General features: G+C 30.2%; 1 protein-coding gene across 3 annotated transcripts in view; it reads left to right on the top strand.

Annotated features, from left to right (window-relative positions):
• HDAC4 (histone deacetylase 4) overlaps positions 1–24,171 on the top strand; it is a 70,726-nt gene that overhangs the window by 27,262 nt on the left and 19,293 nt on the right. For all 3 annotated transcript variants that reach the window (XM_065506621.1, XM_065506622.1, XM_065506620.1), the window contains exon 3: positions 9,769–9,881. In XM_065506621.1, the coding sequence (XP_065362693.1) occupies positions 9,769–9,881 (113 nt within the window). The remainder of the gene's footprint in view (positions 1–9,768; positions 9,882–24,171) is intronic.

Genomic DNA, 24,171 nt, shown 5'->3' with positions numbered 1-24,171 from the left:
AAAAATTTTATGTTTTCAGTTACAAAAGTAAGCGACCAAAAAGGTGTTCAAGGAAACGATCAAAGCTTTCTATTGAGAGGAAAAAGGGTCCATTTTCAAAACAAAGTCAAAAAAGTTTTTTATTTTGGAAAAAAAAGTGTAAAAGTGGAAATGTTGGAGATGTCAATCCACGATCATTTACGATGACGCATTTCGTGGGCGATGGGAGTTTGGTTGCTAATTGACAGCAGGCGTACAGTGTTGCAAATTTAAAAATAGCACCCTAAAGTCTATAACTTTTGACACAGGTGGAATTTTTTAATGCCGTTTTTTTTTGTTTGATAGGTGACTTTTTTTACCCTTATTTTGTATATTAGTTTGTAATTAGGTTGTGGCGGAATGTAGTTATGATGTCTATAAAATTGATAGTTATTTTCTTAACAATAATTAGCCATAAGTTAACCCAGATATACCGACGGGCATACTAGCGCAACAATCTTCGTAGTTTTCCAAAATAGCGTTATTCTGACAGATTATCTGAAGAAAAAATAAAAAAAAGAATTTTTTTAACTTGGATTTTGAGTCCGTACTACATGTAGTACGCTATGCACATATGGAAGCAAAAGCCAAAAGCATAGTCATTGGAGTATTATGTAGTAATAACTTGCAGCAAGTCACCATCAAACCATTTTTCGAACAATTCAAGTGGTGTAGGTAAAATTTATTAATATCAAGATGAGTGAGGTTCACATTTTAATTAAATTTGAGTTTAATTTGAACTGGATACATCACTATATCGGATCGGTTTTATTTAAAATCGGGATAATCGACAAAAAAAGGAGATAAAATATAGTTTTTTGTAGCTCACTTCTTGTATATTCTATATTTGGGGGATTTCATGTCAAGAGAACCAACATTTGAAATCGATGTTTTACGATCGGGATGAATTTGTTCAACAAGATCGGTTAAGAACTCTCAAGTTAGAGGGGGTAAAAATTTGACATTCTAGCCAAACAGGTGTTTTATCTCATCCATGTAACTTATACCTATTGTTCTTAGCAAAATGTGTCCCAAATAGCTATTTATTCAATCTTACAAAAAAAAATTAAAATAAAATTTTTTTTAAATTTTTTTTCCAAAATCAAAAACTTTTTTACATTTTTTTTTAAAAAGAAAGCTTAGGTCTTTTCCTTGAAGAGCTTTTTGGTCGCTTAGTAGAATGCTAGTTGATATTTGACTTTTTTTGCTCAAATGAGTGGGATGTGAGTTGGATATCTATCAAAATAAATGTTTTGTAACTCAAGATATAAAATTTTCGAGTTTTTTGGCAAAATCAAATACTTTTTTTAATTGTTTAATTGCTTAGATCTATTCCTTTCAAGCTCTTAAAGGAATAAGCTTTCGTTTGAGCAAAAAAGGGTTCATTTTGCAAAAAAAGTCAAAAATTTTATGTTTTCAGTTACAAAAGTAAACGACCAAAAAGGTGTTCAAGGAAACGATCTAAGCTTTCTATTGAGAAGAAAAAAGGGACCATTTTCAAAACAAAATCAAAAAAGTTTTTGATTTTGGAAAAAAAAAAGTGTAAAATTTTTTTTATTTTTTAATTTTTTTTTCGAAAGATTGAAGAAATAGCTATCTAAACTATTTGGGACACATTTTGCTAAGAACAATAAGTAATAAGTTACATAAATGAGAAAAAATACATGTCGCTCAGAGAGTTCTCGACAGATCTTGATGAAAAATTGTGATTGAATTACTATCCTTGGAGCTAATTTCAACGCGATCGGAAGACATCGATTTCAAAAGTTGGTTCATTTGACATGAATAATAAATATGATATAAAAAACTTTCAAATCGGATGGAGAACAAAAATTTAACATCATTTTTAATTTTTCATATACCCGAGATTCGCCACTTTGGGGCTTTGAGGCTCTGTCCCGCCATAGAGTTTAAAACCTTTGACACAGCTATACTTCATCTATGGGCGAGAGAAATTTTATTAAAATCGTAATATTAGAAGTAACATATCTATTTCCACTTTTTCTTTCGAAATTATAATAAAATGTACAAAATTTCTTACTCGATATCGAACGCCATAATCTCAAACAAGGAAATTCCGATCAGTTTTACTCGTATTTGGGCCCAGATTGTTCGATATTCGGGAAATAATTGGCCAATGCACAGTGCACCTTAAAAATTAAATGATACATGAAGGTTCGGCTTCGGCCTTTTCTATTAAAGTTTTATTAGCTAGTTAAACATAAAAAAAACTATTTTCCAATTTGAAATGATTCACACACAATCATTTTTTGGGTGTATTTTTATACAGAACAATTTGTTTTATTTTCAATGAATTTATTTATAAATTTGCCACTCCGCTGGTAACACCCAGAAATATTTCCATTGTGTCTTATAAAATGTACAATTTTAAATAGATATAAAACAAAAAAAACAAAAAAAAAAAACAAAACAATTGCTCTTACCATCATACTACATACATACATACATGCCAAATATTTAATAATAATCGGTAATTTCCGTAATAAATTCATAATTTTTGTTAACAGTTACCAGAAACGTATTTAATTAAACAAAATATGTTTGTTATATTCATTTTTACGATTCCAGACAATGTTGTTTTGAAAGGAATATTTTTGGAATTTTAAATTTAACAGCTGTAGTAATAAACACATATTCATACTGACAAACAGAAAAAAAATTGTGTCAATGTCTCACATTTTTATGGTAGATTACTAATCATATTGATGTAGGTTACTAACTAACTAACTACTTAATACGTTATTCATATATATTATACTGCAATACATTGTACATATTATGTAGGTACGAATTCACTTTTCTAAATCTAAATTTCGTTATCTTTTTATTACGTTGTATTGCGCCCGGAAGAAGATAAAAGCCAAAATTTATTTAAAAATAGTCCATATATTACGAGTATTTTTGATATTTTTTTTTTGAAAATAAATTTGAAATAAATGAAAAACGCAATTCAATATAATTGCGCCAAATTTTATTTAGAATTCCATAGAATTCATTGATACATTAATTATAATTTATACTACGTACGTACGTACGTACAAGTGTATTTAATATGTATGCATTTAACAAAAGTTATTACAAATAAAAATAATGTGGTTAATTATATTTTATACTAATCATGTTGTTGTATTGTTACAACTTTTTGCAATAGCTTCTAGCAGCAAACGCAACTATCGATGTTTTCCCCAATTAAGAGAGATGATTTGATAAATGTATAGTATGTATGTACATTAGGGTGGCCCCAAAATTAAAGTTGCGGATGTTCCCGACTAAAATGAATATTTGATTCATTCTAATACTGTTTGTATTAGAATTTCTTGTTTGTTTTAAATTTCTAATAACCAATTGAATGCGTCTCTCAAAGACCTTTCATATGATACCAACTTTACATATACTTTCTTTGGAAGAAATAAAAAAATGTAAAAAAACCTCAAAAAAGGACCATTTTATCCTTTGATCCAGCTAGCCAAATATTGACCCCAGGACGAAAAAATTTCAAAACGTAGTCTTATGGTGTTTTCTTTTCTGAGAAAAATGTTCCATTTATGTTACCATTGGCGCAGGGGTATGTTCCATTCTAGAAATGTATGCAAACATTCGAAGATTTGCCGTTTTCCTTTCTAAATATGTTGCATAAATATGTTACATATTTCACCCTCAATTATATTTCAGGGTGAGATAATACCCTTTTTTTGCATCTGCGTTAAGTACTTTTTTGCAATTGAGTAACAGCTGATTTCTATTATTGACAATCAGTGTTGTTAATGCTGTTGGCAAACAAACACAATTGAATGTCGAAAGTCGTATATACAGTGTTAAATATCGCTTTTTAATACAAAATTCATTCAATATTTGGCACGCTAAATATACATTAGTGTTAAGTGTAAAATCAAGAAATTATTTTGTTCCATTCTAATAGAAAATAATAATTCACTTTGCAAGGGTGTGTGTAACATGATAATAATATTACACATTTATAAGGCATCATTTTTTTTTAGAAAAGAAAACACCATTAGAATGAATCAAATTTTCATTTTAGGCGGGAACATCGATACCTTATTTTTTCTCCATACAAACGGGGCCAACCTAATGTACGTACATATGTACTCGTATAAATAAATTTCTAAGAAATCTATAAATAAATAAATTGTTTGTGTATGTTGTATTCAAAAATTATTTCGAGATTTTATAATTATAATTTCTAATTAATTTTATGATTGTGAATATTATGAAGAAATATGTATGAATGTATGTATGTACATTGCAGTGTTTCGAGTAGTGGGCCTTTTTGGGAATCTATTGGAGGAATATTACTACTCAAAAGATGTAGGGTGAATGCACCAGTAGTCGGCAGTTTAACTTTTTTTCAGTTTTTAAAGTGATACCATTATGAGTGCGAACATGGTATTGGGATGTAAATGGGTTATTGTTGTTTAGTAATTTGTATAGTTTTAGACTCAATTAATTATTTTCAAGCAGTTTTTATTAAATTTGAGCAATTTACGTTTTTTTGAAAAAACACGATTTGTGCCCGAAGTCGGCACCATTGATCCTAATGTCGGCAATTTGTGACCCAATTGTCGGCATAGCATTTTTTATTAAGAAATGAATAAAATCTTAAAAGAATTCAAGTTATTTTTTATTTAAAATATCAACCATTTAAATAAATACTAATAAAAAACATAAATTAGTGCATTTGAGGTGAAACCACTGTGGGCAAATATCATATCCTACGTTTTTAGACCATCATCCTCAGGATCTGTGTCCAAATCCTCTTCACATGTGCCCCTAACTCGTTTTATCTTCCTTTTTTAATTTGTTTTGGTTTATTTTATTTTTCTATTATGGTCACTGTAATTATGTATATGTTTGCGGTAATCATTTATGTTTATTTTATGTTTAAGTTACCATTCACATCATTGTAGCAATCATATACATATATATATGATTGTAGTAAATATTTATGTGTTTGTGGCAACCATGTTTATGATGTAATACTTCAACATATTGTGTTGTTCTAGGATTATGGTCATCATATTCTGAGATCAACATATTATGATAAATCATTATCATGAAAATGATTGCCATAAATATATATTTATTTACAATCATGTTAATGGTAACGTAAACATATTATGGTTACCGCAATCATATACAATATCCCAGTGACCATAATATTATTAAAAAACTTTGAAAAAATTTTAAATGTATAACTACAATTTGTTGGGATTGGACTTGAACAGTTAAAAGGCTGAAACCAAGTATTTGAATAATTATTTGATAAAGTTGGAGATGAGTAGTGAACAGGTTTCAACGTTTCATTGTGATTTTCTGCAGCTAAAGTTGGCGATACTACCATATTTTCAACTTTTCCTTGTTAATTATGAACGTGCCTGCCTCTATGGTAAGATTACTCACAATTTCAATAGTTTGATAATTTATTTTTAAGTTATTGTTCTCTTCGATAATGTCATCGGAATCAATTCTACGCTCATATTAGGAGCTAGTCGGTTGACTATTTCAAAAGCTAGATCCAAATCCGTTTCTTTTCTCATTTTCAGGCCGATCACCTACTAATAACTCCAACTGATTTAGTAAAGAGCCTGTTTATTAAGGTACCTTACATGATTATTTTAGAGAGAACAGTTTAAAAACCCCTTTATACCATTTCTTTCCGGGTAGATCATATACAAATGGTGTGGTTTGCTGCTCTTCACGATTGATTGAACCGTGTTAAGTTAATCCTCACTTTCTTTGGAATTAGATAACACTGTTTGCGGCCCCATTCTCATAGGACCTTCGGAACCGTATAATTTGTCCTATATTTTTGAACGCGGAACTCCATATTGTTTACTGGCACCTAATACAGAAATCGGGCCTTCTCTCGCATAGAAAATATTTTAAGGCTTTTTCAGGATATTGGTGCATGGGTTTTTTTTTCTGGAGTGTCCATATTTGGAATTCTAAGATGTTAGAATTAATAATACCTACTGAATCTCTAAATATTACTCTGTTTAAGGATCTCCAGTCAAATAAAAAGCTGCTGCCGAGTTCAGGATGCTTGGTCTCCTATACTCGGCAGTTCTTAAAATGCTCAATTAAAACTGTGCCGACTATTGGGTAAACTCATTTCAAACTCATTTTCGTCAAATCTATTGTCAAGAGAGATGAGTAATAAACAAATTTGTAGAATTTGAGCTTAATACAAAAAATTAGCAATTTTCCTGAAGTCGGCATCACTATGCCGACTATTGAAAATCATAGAAATTTTTGTTCCTAATGACGGCGTCAATTAAAATAACCAAAAAAAATATTTTTTGTGAAAACTTTCACATTGTAGGTAATATTTAAACAAAGTTTTATCTGTTAACACCACTCTGGTAAAAATATTACTTAAATTGATATGGTTACTAACTTGTTTTAGTTGGCCTTGCCACTAAAAAATTTCTTAAAAAACAGGCACTTCCGCACCAGTTGAAAGATGGTCACTTAATGAGGACAAAAATAGATGAAAATACTCATCTCACCCAAATTTAAACATTACATAAAGATAAATGAGTGTATGTTTAATTAAAGTTAAATCTTACTTTTGTATAAAATTATCGTTATTCTTATTTATTAAGTTTTTAAGTCAAAAATGCCGACTACTGGGTCATGCCGACTATAGGAGCGTTTACCCTATATTGATGTGCTATTGAAAATCTAGCCCCATAAAGGACTTTTTATTTATTCTGTAGGAGTAAAAATGGATGAATATTACAGAGTTAAAAATAATTAGAATAATTTATGCTATATTGAAAAACATATCAGGGATAACTGTTATTTTGTGACTTTAAAAATAAAACCCAACTAAAACGGCTAAACGTAAAAATTAAAGTTCGCATGAAACTCTTAAAAAAATAATTTTAAATAGACGCTGTTTACGCCAAAACAACACTTAGCGATTTTTCTCATTTCCCTTCAATTCCTATTTTCCTTAATATATATAAATGCAGAATGCTATGTGTTGCAGTATACTTCCAATTGTCATTAGTACTAAATCAATCGTAAAGTGTCATAAATACTTCTTTTTGCGGGAGATACAAATCTGACTCTAACCTGTTCACATCGCTGTATTACTCCTACTTCTTATACTTGGTAAGAATCCATCCTTCAAGCAATTGAATAAATAATTCGAAAATATCCTAATTATTTTGTTTTATTTCTTTCCTCTTTTCCATATTTATTTGTGCAATTGTTCTGAGTAACCAAATCTAAACAATTTGGTTTCGGCTCAGAGAGTTTGAACATCTCTTCCAATTATCCAGCCTTTTTCCCCTTCACCCAGCTTTTCAGCTCAACAGACGCCGTAAAAAAAACTCATTCGAAGAGTTTTATTTTTCACTTCAGAGAAAAAAAAATTTGAGGACTTTTATTTTTATAAAACTCTTTTGAGGAGTTTTATTTTTTCCGTCAAAAAATAAAACTGATTTAATGTAAATTGACACTTGAAGCTTACCGCTGGTCAGAACATTACAATTTGTAAAGCCCCTTCCTTGTATTGCAATTGAATAATTTGTCATTAAAATAAAATCAAGTGGGATTTTAATTTTGATTCCAATTATCAAATAGTTGTTTTTTTTTCTTAAACAAATAAATTACTACAAACATTTCACCCTTATCATGGTTGGCGTAAACGTCATACGCCTACGAAAATTTCGTACTAGATTAAAGAAACAGTTTGCATTTTATCTTTAATCTAGTACGAAACAGTCGTAGGCGTAAGACGTTTACGCCAACCACGATAAGGGTGATTATATCATTTAGACTCAGTAAAGAAAGTTACTGCAAAAAAGTAGAAAATAAACGAAGAATTTTATTTTTTGACGGGAAAAATAAAACTCCTCAAATGACTTTTATTTTATGACGGGAAAAATAAAATTACTACGAACATTATATCATTTAGACTCAATCAAGAAAGATACTGCAAAAAAAGTAGAAAATAAACGAAGAGTTTTATTTTCTGACGGGAAAAATAAAACTCCTCAAATGAGTTTTTTTATGGCGGCTACTTAAAAAAATAACTGTTAACTGTGGAGTTGAGATCATTTAATATCACAATAGATTCTGAAAGAACACGTCAATACGAATCTATTGGTATATAACAGTATAGGTGTCCGTTGACTCTTAACATAGAAAGTTTTTGATTTAAAATTGTCTGGATAACCGTTTACGGTCCCGGAAAAATATCGAATTTGTTGTCCAAATTGTGCACAAAAGGTATAGTGCTATAATGTTGCCAAATAAGCCGCTTTTCGAGGTTGTGCTGTTTTTTTTTTTAAATTTTTCTAATGTTGACAGAGAACAGTTGCATTTTCACTAATTTAATTTATGACTTAAAAGCGCGACATTTACAACTCCTAACGCATAGGGAGTTATTTCATAATGCAATAACTCCCAATGAAATTTTTGTTGGGTTTTATTTCATTTTATTTTGGGAATTAGGAGTTATTTCACTGTATTGGGTGCTATTTTATTTTTGTTGGGTTCTACTTTGCAAAAGCAGAACCCATAAATATCAAAAACTGGCTTCACTCAGAAAAGTTTTTTGCATTGCCGGCCTTCGGCCGCGCGTAAAGCTTTTCTCCTCTGGGGTGTATCAAAAAAAAGATTCTTTTTACATCGTCGGCCTTTGTCAGGTTACAACGATTTCTTAATCTGGTGCGAAATGAAAATCGGCTTTCTGAAATATTATAAAACCTTTCTGCAATGAAAGAAATCTTTTCTGAGCAAAGCCAGATTCTAATACACCCCGGAGGCCCGCAATGCAAAAAATGTTTGGTAAGCGAGAATAATTTCACTTTTGTAGTTCCTTTTTTTAGATTACATAAATAAATTGCCTCGGATTGGGAATTATTTCATTTCTATTGGGAGTTATTTCGCTTATATATATGTATGTACGTGAAATTCCGAAAATTGTATGAAAATACAACGGAACGGGTCAGCCGGCTTACAGCCGTTCAGCGCAGGACTTCGTTTGGCAACCGGTAATATTGTAAAAATCTGTGGATTTCAATAAACTCAACTTTGGAAAATATAGGCATTTGGAATATTTAAGAATTATTTATAGATTATCGTAACGGTAAATTCGATTATTTCGGTAACGGTAGTCGAGCTGGAGGGTATTTTAGGGTCAACGTTAGCCAATGGTCATGGTAAATTCCACACATACTATATTAAATATTGACAGTTTGATCACTGGAAGTCGTAGTTTACCATATTTAAATTAATAATAGTGTACGAATCTGCAAAGCAAAAAAAATCATTCATTATTTTAGAAAACTCAGCAAAAATTGTTTACAATAGTGGAACGAAATAATAAAAAAGAAATATGTACAATATAAATAGGTACCTACATTAAGATTATTTTTAAACTTTTTAATATTGTTTACAAACACGAACAAATAAATAATGGCTTCCTTCCATCTTCGATTTTGTTACTTGCTCTTTGTTTATAGTAGGTACTTGCAATTTAATACAAATCGAAAAAGAAAAACGAAATTAAATTTAAAAATAATTATATTTTTGTATTCCTATAGAAGATGACGATGATGTTCTTTCTATTAGTGTTTTTTGAAATTTCTTTATATTTTTTTTTTTTTGTTTTCAAACTTCTTTATTATTATTTCAGCTTGTTCCCTTGTTCATTAATTAATTTTATACTCTCTTTTTTTGTATTTATATTTAAAGATCTCTCCCGCGATTCTGGTACTAATGAAAGATTGCACATAACACCAGGTACTTTGGATTTCAGTCGTATACAAGCTCCTCCATCAACAGATTTGGATCAACAAATATTAGAGGTGAGTTATAAATAAATCAAACAAAAAAAGCTTTTAAAGAATTAAGAGAAAGAAAAAAAAAACACTGCTTGTCGAGATTTGTTGTTGTTATTTTAAGGTTACTTTTCTTTGTGTACTATTTATTTGTGTTTGTTGTTTTTTTATTATCATTATTATTTTTTTTTTTTTATTTTGTTGCTTTTAATATAATAACGGTTTAAAAATGCAGGTGTTGCAAACCCTTTCTTTCGGCTGCGTGCCAAAAATTACAAAAGTAAATGTGTGTCAATGTTGCTGTTTTGAAATCAAAACAAATTAAAGGCGTGGCAAATCAAATTGGCATACTTATTTTATTGTATTATTTCATTGTAAAAAAATTAACATGTGCCATATAATATACCTTAGAAGAACTTTGCAAGATCACGAACCTTTACATTTCAAATACAAGATAAAAGTGCTTTAGTATTTGATGTGTAAACACACGAACGAAACAGACAACCAGTGAATTTAAAGTGTCAAACAATTTTCAATAAAACATCTGCTACGGTGAGATTGGCCAAATATCAGGTGAAGAAATACATTTGTTTTAGAACCAAACAAAACAGTTTTCATCTTGAAATTTGTCTACATAGCGTACAAGAGCAAACTTCAATCATTCCAAAATAGTCTCCAAAAAGGAAAACTAATTTCGTTCGTAAATCCACCAGAACCGCTTCAGTTTGGAAACATTACCTAATCTAGTAAGCATAACGATTTTTTTTTTTGTTAATATAATAAATTGAAAAAAAAATGTTAAAATAGTTTCATAGTGGAGTTTCGTGTTCGGTTTTAGCAATTATTCTTCTTTTTTCACTATTATAACTTATTTCCGCAGAAAAAAATTTAAAATTTATTATAAAGGGCGTTTTTTTAACGACCTTGGGGCCATGTCTATTTCTCGAAATCTAATTATCGGCTAATTTTGATTTCAATAAATCGATGGTTGCGGTCGCCTTATGGCACATATCACCATCCTATTGAAACCAAATCTCGGCCGATTCAAGGTCGTCTATATTTTCAAACAAATTATTGGTCATGGTGTGGTAACGCCATTGACCGAAACGCGAGCTCCGGCTTAATTTTTGTTGAAGTCTGGGTCTGTTCTGGATTGGACTATTTTGTTTATTAACAAAAATTAGAACACAATTTTGCAATAAAACAGTCATCTATAAGTTTCGTGAATCGATAACAGAAATCAACTTTCCGTAGCCCCCAAATAACTTACATACATGATTCATACATCAATATATCCGCTATAGACGCTGAGATATAAGGAAGAAACCAGGATAACCTCGATTTTTTACCTATTTTTGATCTATATCTGGATTACTAAACCATTAATATAGGCAATATAGGATATCTAATAGACATTTCAAAGTCCTTTGCAAAGACGTATATAACATAATTCGGACCTACAATGGGTCAAAATCGGGAAAAATATTTTTGAAACCGAATTTTTTTTCAAAAAATTTTTTTTTATAAAATTTGTTCACTAATAAATAAAATTTTTTTTTTCAAAATTAAAAAAAATATTTCACAAAAAATTAAAAAAAATTTTACCTAAAAATAATTAAAATTATAATTTGGTGAAGGGTATACATATATGATTCGGCACAACCGAATATAGTTCTCGAACTGGTTTAAAATTCAAATTATGTAGAAATCAAAAATAACTATTTTTATAATTTAAATTACGAAAGCGGGTCAACAAGTCCTTGACTTTTTGAATTTTCCGACTCTTAACACTGCTCAGTTAACTCCTGTCAAAATTTGTACAAGCTATGTCATTTAGTTTGTGTTTGACAGCCATTTATAGCAGACTAGCGCGTGACTTGAGGAGAAAATGGAAAAAAGTAATTTTCGTCTGCTCATTAAGCATTATTTTGTTAATATTACTGCACCATCAATTTCAATGGTAAAAAAAGTGGTTTACTGAATTTCGTACAAGCATGGAAGATACCGAACATTCTAGACGCCCAGTTGAGATCTCTACACCCGAAACAATTGAAAAAAACATCACGATATGGTGTTGGCCGATTGGAGATTGAAAATACGAGATATTCACCCATATCGTGAAAAACATGTGAAATTTATGTTCCCATGAAATATCCATTTCCCTCGAAGGGAAAATTGCTATCGTGATATTCCCCTAAACTTTTCATTCACAATAGTTGATTTTGTTCGTAACAGTTGTTTATTGTTTACAAAATTCCATCTAAAAATTTCACAACATGGGGAATTTTTTCACGTGAACAAAGTTGATGAACGAGAATTGGGAAAAGGGAACATATTTCATGTGAAATGTTGATTCGCGATAGAGGTGATTGTGGAAGCCAAAGGCTTGGGTATGAGAAAGTTTTCCTCAAGATGGGTGCCGCGTTTGCTCACAAGCGCAATGATGCACACATGTGAAGTTTCCATTGCAAACATTCTCCGGATTTAGCCCCGAGTGACTATTTCTTGTTTCCAACGCTGAAGAAATGACTCGGCGGAAGGAGATTTGACTCCAACGATAAACTCATCTCACAAACAAATGCCTAAAGAGCTCAAAAATAAAAATTCGCGGACTTATTGAACCGCTCACGTATTCATAGAATATCGGTATTTAGTGGAAACAGTTTTTACGATTATATCGGTAATGGCAATTACAGTTATTTCCATAACGATAGCTTAGCGGTAACAGTAGATGAGGGTTAACAGTAGCATTCATTAGTTATAATAAAATGAAATTGTAATTGATTTATCATTATTACTTACTGATCATAATGACCCAGATATTTGGTTGTATTTTTAAAATTCCAAATAAATATTGTAAAAAAAAAATAATTTTTTTTAAACTTTTACATATTTTGCTTAAATTAATAGTATATCTACGTAATTGACCTTTATTTTAGCAAATATTTCCATCAACGCGATATTTTAACGCAATTAGGTGTATAATAAATTACAAATTATGACGATGCAACATTGTAGCATTTTTATACCAAAATTAAACGAGTTTTTTTCTATTTTTTTTCTGAAAAAATCACTTGTGAGCCAGCCAATGAAAGAGTATAAAGAAATAACAACAGAAAAATTCTAAATAAAGCATCATAACACAAATAATTGAGAACACATTGAGATTTTTTTGGTTTGTATTTATGTTATTTTGTGCTGCTGCTAGCAGAGTTAAAAATAAAGTCTAATTAAAGCACATTTGGTTTTTGAAGAAAAATAAATAAATGAAATGCATTTATTCATGTATTCCTTACAGTGTTGATGGTAAAAATATTTTCATTTATACACAAAATCTTTATTGACTTAATTTTGTAATTATCTGTCAAATTGTTTGTGTACATTTATTTTGACAAGTTGATTTTGTAATATTTGTGTTATTTTCTTCTATTATTAAAATTGATAGATCGAAAGTCTGGAAGTCTGATTCAAAACACTGAATTGCGAGAAGATCGTCAAATTAAAAAATAACTTTGAATGGCTAAATTCAATATGCCTATTATTCTCAAAACAAGTTTTAATCAAATCACAAGTTTGCCACAAAAACAGTTTTAATTATTTTCTTTTTTTGTTTTGTTGGATTTCAACCAGTTCCAATAATTGTTTACCACACTGTCTGTATGCAGTTATTTCAAAATTTTGTGTTTGTTTTAGCAAAGCTAAATATACAATAATTTAATGCAATTTATTTATACTTTTTTGTTTATACATTCGTTCGTTCGTTCATTTGTTTGTTTTTTTTTTATTTATATATTTTTTTTGTTCTTACTTATAAATAGCACCTGTATAATGCCGAACAATAAATAATCAAACATTAGTTGTAGGTATGCCATCATCAATCCATTCATCCATCTATCAATGTTATATCCTCTCTTACTTATATATTGTATATTGAATCATTTAATCAATATATTTTCTATTTATGTGAGAATTGAAATATAATGTTATAGTTTTTCAAACACCCAAAGTAACAAAATACAAAAACAAAACAAATTCGTCAATAAACATATTAAAGTGCTGGTGTGAAATGATGACACAAGTGATATTAACGATAAAAATATTTTAGATTTGCTTCGTTGGTTAAAGTATTTAAGTACAGAATCGAAGATAATAAAAATTTGAAATTTTTTTTTTTCAAGTTTTTTCGAACTGTTTTTTTTTAAATTTTAATTTTTTAACTTGATTTTTTTTTAATATTTAACGGAAAAAAAAACTTTTAGTGAAAAAAAAATTCGGGTTAAAAAATATTTTTTTCCGATTTTGGCCCATTGTTGGTCCACTATGGTCTTATATACGTCGTTGCAAATGTCTTTGAAATATCTATCATTAGATATCCATATTGTCTATATTAATGACTTAGTAATCCAGATATAGGTAAAAAATTGAGGTTATCCTGGTTTTTTCCTTATATCTCAGCCATTTGTGGACCGATTTTCTCGATTTTAAATAGCAACCGATCCGTAAGAATTTCGGAGATATTGATGTATGAATCGTGTATGTAAGTAAGTTATTTGGGGGCTTCGGATTATTTGATTTCAACACACAGGCGGACACGGCTTTATCGACTCCGCTATCTATAAGGATCCAGAATATATATACTTTATAGGGTCGGAAAATTATATTGTGGAAATTACAAACGAACTAACAAACTTATATATACCCTTCTCACGAAGGTGAAGGGTATAATAAGTAAATTTATTCAAATATTGTACAAATTCATTAAAACATAACTCGGTATTTATAAATTTATCCACTTTTTCTAGAAATACTCCCATTACGGATTTTATAGTTGCTTCCGTTACCTTCTTGTACAAGGTCGTCTACTTACGATTAAATGGCTTGCCACACAAGAAACTTCTTGGGGAATTTTGTTTATTTGTTTGTCCTAAATTTTTTTCGCTCGTTGTTTTGCTTCAAAGTTCTTTACTGAAATGCTTTTCTGATAGAAGCCTTATTATGCTTTACCAATATCTGTTAGACATTTTTTATTCCTGATCCAGGTATTCTTTTAATGTACAAGTCTTCCTTAATTTAATGGCCTTTGAATCTTTTTTTATTTTTTTTTTGAAAAGTTTGAATTATTTTTTCACGTACTTTTTGTACGCTGTCCATTTTGGCCGAAATAACTGTTGTAAATGAATAATTTACAACAGAAAATATAATCACCCCTATCGCACAGTGGTTTAGAAACTTTTTTTTTTAAATAATTCGGTATCTCGGGAACTATTGCAGATATTGTTACGAAATTTCAAATGCTTGGATCTGAAGTGTTTTCTAATTGATTTACGGTTGTTTAGCTTCCTAGGGATAATGGGGGCCAGTACGTGACCCTTCAAAGTTGGTCACCTCCGGTCTCAAATTTTTTAAAAAATCGCCAAAAATCCATTTATAATAGGAATCAGCTGAATAAATATTCCTTGAGAAGATCTACAGAAAATATGCTTACATGTGTAGGTTATTTAAAAAAGCAAAAAAATATCTAGCTAAATTAAAAAAAAAAATAATTAAATCTAAATATCTCTTCAACTAAAAGAGATAAACTGCACAACCATATTTTCTGTAGATCTTCTCAAGGACTATTTATATTTTAAATTTAAATTTAAAATGTGTCGGCAACAACACGTGAAATTTTGTTCCCATGAAATATCCATTTCCCTCGAAGGGAAAATTGCTATCGTGATATTCTCATGAACTTTTCATTCACAATAGTTGATGTTGTTCGTAACAGCTGTTTATTGTTTACAAAATTCCATCTAAAAATTTCACAATATGAAGAATTTTTTCACGTAAACAAAGTTGATGAACGAGAAATAAAAAAGGGAACATATTTCATGTAAAATATTGATTAGCGGTAGGGGTGAATATCTGACATATTTTTAAAAGATAACGAGATTAAAAAATTTATAATAATTAGTTTCGGCTGGAGTAGTGTGTATAAGTTTTTTCTAACTCACTCTTTAAAATCTTATAACTAAAATTAGAACTAAATGGTAGATCAGCTCTACGAAGCCTTGATCGTGTCTGGCTCTGTGCGAGAAGTCTTGCAAGCAGGTTTGGGTGGTTTTGTAACATTATAATGTATATTTCACGGTCATCCTTAAACTCATCCTTATCTAACGGTACGTGTAAGTCGCTATGGATATTCTTATTTCTTATGTACCATGGTGCTCCCGGATGACTTATATTCAAGGCTTAATTATGATTGGTTTGATTGATTAACCAGTAGAGACTAAAAGCTCTTAACTTCATGTTTTGTTGGTTGTACCGATTCTGGACAGTTCTGATCAACAGAGAATATTTGGTCGCCTAAGAATTATAAAGACCCAGAATACTCATATCAGTCCACGACGGATATTTCAATGTGTCACAAGGGGAAAGCAAAATCAATATACTCCCCTCCACCTGGATATATAAATTAAGATTATTCAACAAATAAGGATCGGGTGGGGGTACATAGTTTGGTACTTGCTGTGTGCTTTTCGTGTATGACGGTTTCATGAGATGCTGCAATGAAAATATCTGCCTGCCATGCCAACCCACTCATTTAGATGCAATATTTCTTCATTATTTTGTTTGTTTTATTTTTAATTATTTCTATTTATATTTTCTAGGTTTTGTTATTGTTGTTAGTTTCTTTTTATTTGATTTTTCATTTGTCTTTATTTTAGATTTTTTTAAATGATTGTATTAATGGGTATTTCCGATCTTCTCTATACTAATTTTAAACAAACCAATTGATCTTTTCTGTTTTCTTTTTTTTTGTTTTGTTTTAGAGTTTTTAATACAAATTAATGCAATTAATGACATGTGTACCTGTCTATCTATGTGTGTGTATCTATGAAATTAGAATGTGTATCTGTGGTGCTAATAATTTGTTGTTTTTTTTTTTAAATTTAATTTCGGTTAATTGTATTATTTTATTTTCTTTTAAACAACCTGTCTCTATTTCTATAAATTAAATGAAATGGTAATGATAAACTGCATTCATTATTTAAGGATGACAGTTTTTGCCTTTCATTGAAACTTTTTTAAATATTGTTTACATTTATTAAAGAATTTAAATTAGGGATTTTACTTGGTCCTTAAAATTGTTTAATAATGCAATTGTACAGATTTCGCGCCCCTGTGTTTAAATGAGGCATCTCTCCAAACAATATTTAGATAGTTGAAATTTTATTTTATTGACATTTCATGCTAATTTGGAAAGGAACTGAAAATCTTTTTCAAAATTATTTTCCTGATTATTGTTTTATTGGTAGTGAATCTTGAAACTATATATTTGGAATATAATTGAGACTTCATAATATGTAGCTGAGAATTACATTATATTTTTTATAAAAAAATTCGATTAAAAAATAAAAAAATGTTCCAACAACATTATCCGTGGTTTGTCGCTGTCTATTTGATGTCGATGAAAATGATGTCGTCGTTGTCATCGTATTTGTTGTGATTGTCAGTCATTTATAATAATCGTCTAAATTTAGTTTAGTTTATTTATTTTATTTATATACATATGCTACATACATATGTATGTATATTTTGTTAATATATAAATACATACATACATAAACATATACACAATTTAATATTTCTAAAATTATATGTTTTCTAAGCATTATTTCTTTACTGCCATTAATATTTTAATATATGTGGTATATATAGAAAATTCATATGTATTCATACATGTATTTATATAATATTTACATTCATATATGTACACATCTGCTCAAAATAATAGATACACCTAATTGGAAAAAATTTAAATGGCGGTAACATTGAAAATTTCCTCGCAAGCGTTAAGAATACATCATATTATTAAAATTTCTATCTGGCAATGTCATGTCAGTCAAAAATCTGGCAACTATTTGCTTTCATGTTGATTTTTAAAAACGAATTTATTTGAATTACAAAAAATTATTTGCTCATAAAAATAGATACACATCAGTAATTTGTAATTTGTTTATATACAATTTTTTTTTTGTGCAATTTTTTGTTCCTATTTACGTGAAACAGTAAGTATAATTTAAATTTTAGCAACAATTTTATAAAAAATAGGACTCTTTTGAAGAAAATGGGACGAAATCATCATTGTGCCGAAGATGAGAAAAAAATTGTTCAAACGATGAGAAATCAAGGAAAATCATTACGGGAAATAGCAAAGAGCATAGGAAGATTATTACATTTTGTCCAAAATGCTTTATCTAAAAAACAAAAAAGAGAAACTCGCGGTAGACCAAAGAAAACCAGTCCAGAAACAGATAGGCGGATCGTCCTTATGGTTAAAAAAGACCCTTTCATATCATCGAAAGCTATTTCTGCGGAGCTATGTAACGAAATCAGTCCACAAACAGTTCGTCGTCGTCTTTTACAAGCTAAATTGCGGGGAAGAATTGCCAGAAAAGTGCCACTAATGCGCCAAAAATATCAAGACAAGATTAGAATTTGCTAAAGAGCACTTACAATGGTCCGGGTGTGAAGGCGAAAAAAAATGGAGAAATATTTTATGGAGCGACGAAACAAAAATAAATTTGTTTGGAAATGACTGCCAAAGAAATATACGCCGACCAAAAGGAAAAGAATTCCACGTTAAATTTACAAAAAAGACGGTAAAACATGGCGGGGGAAACATAATGGTTTGGGGTTGCTTTTCATGGAATGGTGTTGGTCCGATATTCCGAATAGAAGATACCATGAATGCTAGTGGGTATAGAGACATATTGGAAAACGTAATGCTTCCATATGCATCGGAAAATATGCCATTAATATGGACATTCCAGCAGGACAACGACCCAAAACATAGTTCAAGATTAGTTAAAAACTGGTTCTTGGAGAATAACGTACCTGTTTTAAGCTGGCCCAGCCAATCCCCTGATTTAAACCCAATAGAAAACTTGTGGAGTGAATTAAAGATAAGGCTTTCGAAGGAAGTTTTCAAAAATAAATACGATTTATGAGAGAAAACGCAAAAAATATGGTACGAGATTCCATTGGAGAAGTGTCAGAACTTGATATCCAGTATGCCCAGAAGAGTGGAGAAAGTTTTACAAAACAAAGGTGGATATACTGGATACTGGCTTTACTTTAATAATAAACTAATTTTTTTAAGATAAAATTTATTAGCTTTTGTTTAATAAGAATTTTTAAAAATGTATCTATTATTATGAGCACCAAATTTTTCGAAATTTAAGAAATTTAATTTACTTTATAATATTTATTATTAATTATGAAATATTTTGTTTTTGTTTTTTACTCTCCTTTTAACTATAAATAAAAATCGACTGAATTTTTTTTTATAATTTTACAATATACCATTATTTTTTTTCGATTTTAAAAAATAAATTTTGGTGTATCTATTATTTTGAGCAGATGTGTATATGTACAGTGGAGAGCAATTATTGTTTGCAAAAAAATAAGAGTTATTCCTGAACAATTTTCAAAATATCAAACAAATTTATTAGGAGTATATTTTCACTTTTCCTTTTTTTCGTTCATCAACATTGTTCACGTGAAAAATTCCCCTTGTTGTGAAATTTTTAAATGGAATTTTGTAAACAATAAACATCTGTTACGAACAACATCAACTATTGTGAATGAAAAGTTAATGGGAATATCACGATAGCAATTTTCCCTTCGAGGGAAATGGATATTTCATGGGAACAAAATTTCACATGTTATTGCCGATAGGTGTGAATATAAACAATATAAAATTATTGTCCATTGTTAGCTATTAACTTTTCCCAACTTTCTGGCAACATATGGATACCGAGTGCTACCATATCCATCGAAACAAATAGTATTCGGACGGGGCATGGTCTGGACTATAAGGCGGGTGAGGCAAAACTTTCCAACCACTTCTTTCTAAATAGTTTTTAAAAAGTTATTGCATCATGTAGCTCAGTAGCTGGAATATTACGGTTTCATGCCTGGCCGCAAATTCTGGGCATTTTTCAGCAAATGCTAGCTTCAAACGAATCAGTTGCGTTCGGTAGAGGTTCCCTGCGATGTTCTGGACTGATTTCAGAAGTTCATAATATACAGGACCCTTTTGCTCCAACCAAATATAGAGCATTGCCTTAGCGCCATGGATATTTGGTTTTGGTGTCGATTCGGCTGGTTGGTCGGGCTTCTTATACGATCTCTTACGCTTCGAGTTATCGTAATAGATCCATTTTTCATCACAAGTAATGAATCGGTTCAAAAATGATTTCAAGCTTGCTTGCTTGAGTAGCACCAAATGATTTTGTGTAGAAGATTGTTGTAAACAAAATCCAATTCTTGTTCTTCAAACCTTTTTGGCTGGCTTGGGAGATAATTGTCTTCCGTGTCAAAATATCCACTTCTGCACCGCACGTCGAAACCGATGGAACACATTCTCCATAAGCTTTGGTGAGCAATCGGTGTGCTTCAGCGGCACTTTTTTTCTAATTAAAGAAATAAATCAAAACTTCCCGCTTTGACTCACTTTCAATGCAAACAAAACTTTATTGTTTACACTATAATCTTCAATAACTAAGTTAGAATAAATGAAAGATATGTATCCTTTTAAATTACAGTTACAAGTTACTAAAAACAAAAACCGGGTTCAATAGATACGCCATCTATTGTAAATCCAGCATTTTTAAGACATAAACCCAATATAAAAGATAACTTAAAGAAATATAATGGATTTTCTTTATTTTCCTATTATTTCCCTCTGTAATAAAGTAAAATCCATTGAAATCTTTCCATTTCTGTACAAGTTACGAGCTATAAAAAGGTCTCCCTTGACACCTTGTACTTCAACTTGTATATTCACAGGCTGATCAGACATTGCATTTTCTGAAAGCCTACGTCCTCTACTACGATTTGTTAGTAAATTATTTTGCCATCGGGCCAATAGTATACAAGGGGCATGAGGCCAAGAACGAATCAAGCCAATATTGGATACTCTGTTCCAAAGTGAAGTGTCCATCGAAACAAATAGTATGCATTAAGGTAGCTTAAGCCAATTAGTATATATAGATGATATAAGGAGTGAGATCGAAAAATTCTTAACACACGTTTTTCATTACATTTTTTAACCCAAGTATTATTTGAATTTTTTTTTGATCAAGTTACCTTTGAAAAACATGTCAGTTATTATGTGTAATGTCAATTATATTAATTTTTTTGTTAATCTGATTAAAATGAGTGACCAGAAAAAAGTGCGTACTGAAATTATTAAATATTTTCAACAAAACCCAACTTGGTCTTACAAAAAGTTGGCCAAGCATACAAAGGTCTGCCGTCAAACTGTTTCCAATGTTATTAAACAGTATCGGGAGAACTTGTCAGTTGATAGAAAACCTGGTTCAGGTAGAAGGAATGGTCCACATGATGTTTCTAAAGCCAAAAAAATAGAACGCATTTTCAAAAGAGCTCCCAACACATCCGGTAGGAAAGCAGCCCGGTTAGCTCAGTGCTCGGACTATTTGGTACGAAAAGTTAAAGCTAATGCAGGTTTAAAAACATACAAGGCTCAAAAAGTTCCTGACAGGAACGCTACTAAAAATTTAGAGGCCAAAAACAGAGCACGGAAATTGAAGTCAAGTTTTATAAAAAAATATTCTTGCTGCATAATGGATGACGAAACGTATGTTCTGGCAGATTTTTCGCAACTTCCAGGTCAAAAATTTTATGTTGCTGATGCTCGAGGGAATGTTGAAGAAAAGTTTAGGACCCAAAAGCAGACAAAATTTCCCAGAAAGTTCTTGGTATGGCAAGCAATATGCAGTTGCGGCAAAAGAAGCCACTCATTTGTTACAACGGGCTCTATAAATACCGAAATTTACATCAAGGAATGTTTACAAAAAAGGCTGCTTCCATTCATAAGACTTCATAATGTGTCCACTTATTTTTGGCCTGACTTGGCATCCTGTCACTATGGCAAACAAGCCCTTGAGTGGTACAAGAACAATAATGTGGTATTTGTACCAAGAGAGGCAAATCCTCCAAACTGCCCGGAGCTAAGGCCAGTGGAGAGATATTGGGCTCTTGTTAAAAGAGAATTGAAGAGTACAAAAAAGGTGTCCAAAAGTGTGGTAGATTTTAAACGGAGATGGACTACATGTTCGAGCAAAGTGACAGAAAGCACTATAAAAACGTTAATGGAAGGGTTTCCGAAAAAGGTTCAAAATTTCATCACTAGTGATTAAAACTATAAAAATATTTTTTTTTGTAAATTGTAATAATAATTTCAATCAAATAAAAAAAAATTAAAGCTGTAAGTTTAGTGGTTTCTTTTTTGTAAACATATATGTATGTTAAGAATTTTTCGATCTCACTCCTTACATATATTTATTATCCCTTTTTTTCGTTCGATATTGAAACTTCTATTTTATATTTAAACAAACCTGAAACTTCAAATAAAATGTGCAACCTCTAAAATCAAAAAAGTCCTATATAAGGTGCACATAGTGGTGATGCCAATTCCGATCACGAGATTATTTTTGCTAAATCCCGGGAAATCCCAATTTTTTAAATATTATAGTTATAGAGTTTCCTCAAGTCACAATTTGACTTGAATTAAACAAATTTGAAATGGTTTTAAACAAAAAAAAAACGACAATTTCAACAATGTTTAAAGTCAATTATGCACGTATTTAAGATAATGTATTTGACAAAATTTAATAAAAATATTCTTAATACCATGTTCACACGACGGCATTATTCGTCATTCACGCTCTCATTCCTCATTCAACCCCCAATTACGAACTGAATTACATGATTCGCCATACAAAATTTCAAGTGCGAATTACCTTGTTCGTACGTAATTCAGTTTGATTTACCTTATGAATTACGAACGAATGACTGTCATCTCTAATTTGTATCGATTATTTATGTATCAAAATCAGCTGTCCAAACAAAAATGTCAAAACAAAATAAAGAAAAAGATTTTTGTATTAAATAAATAAATTAAAAGAAATAAAAAGTCTGATTAAAGTTAAATTCATTTGTAGAAGTATACAAATGAACCAGGGCAGCCCGCTCGCTGCCCTGGTCCCACTTGCTTGCACTTTTTCTTTTTTCTAATAATGAAAATAATAATTAAATTATATTTGTTTAATTAATAATGCTACAATTTTATGGTTTTACTTACCTTTTTTATCCATTGCTAAATTACAAATTTAAAATTCGCACCAAACAAACAAAATAAACAAAAAAACAAAACATGTAAACAGAAGAAAAAAACAAGAAGAAGAAATAAATAAATGTCAAACTGAATTACGAATGTTGTCGTGTAAACAGGTTGATTCGCAATCGTAATTCAAAACGCGAATTAAGTAATTCAGACAGCCGTAGAAACATGGCATAAACTTTAAAGAAACTTAAGGTAGCTTAAGTAATTATGTTTGGGCATTATGTTCAAGAATAAAGTAAGTAGACGCATTTTTATATGAAATACTAGCGGCATGAGAAATGTTATACAAGGTTTAAGTTGAATATAAATTTAAACATTTGCTCTACACTGCATTGCATATATTTATAGATTTACTCGTTGTACCAACCAACCAGCCATAATTAAAATATATCTTATATAAATATACTATAATACATTCAATATTAAATAAAAATATATCAAAGATGCCTTTATAATAATATTTTCTCAGTGTGTGTTGTTGTTGCTGCTTTCGATATTGGTATTTCTGTCGAGTTTAAAAATATTCATACACCAAGCTGAATAAAAAAAAAAGAAAAAAACCGAACGAAACATTTCATTTTTATTGAGTTACTAAAATACATTATTATAAAAAAAAAATTAATAAAAAATATATGTTATAAAAAAAAAACAACAACACCACACATACATACAACAAAAACCCATACACACATACAACAACAGTTAATGCGAAACAATTATTTAATCGAACCGAACTGAACTGCGAGAAGAACAAGAACAAGAATAAAAAAAATCCACCGAAATACAACAAACAAATTGTTGTGTGAGTTGTGCTTTTTTTAGACAGGCGAAAGACGCGACGGACGGACCGACCGACCGACCATACACAATTTCTATTCTTAAAATACTCCTCGTGTCTATATACAAACACTTGCGGTTAAAATGTTGTATGGCAAACCAACAAGTATTATTTATAATTTAATTTCTATTTTTTCTATTTCTTTTAGATTCAATTAAAATTGTTGTTTCTAATTTTAAAGCATTTTTAAATAGGCTTGCTTGCATTGGCTTGATTGTTTGTTTTTTTTTTCTCTTCGCAAGACAGGGTAAGATTTTTACAGAAATCGAGGTATTCGGTTA

This window comes from Calliphora vicina, chromosome 4, assembly GCF_958450345.1.
Source record: "Calliphora vicina chromosome 4, idCalVici1.1, whole genome shotgun sequence".
In the NCBI taxonomy this organism is placed as follows: domain Eukaryota; kingdom Metazoa; phylum Arthropoda; class Insecta; order Diptera; family Calliphoridae; genus Calliphora; species Calliphora vicina.
The sequence above is the reverse complement of the archived record's forward strand: the minus strand, read 5'-3'. Positions and strand labels throughout refer to the sequence as shown.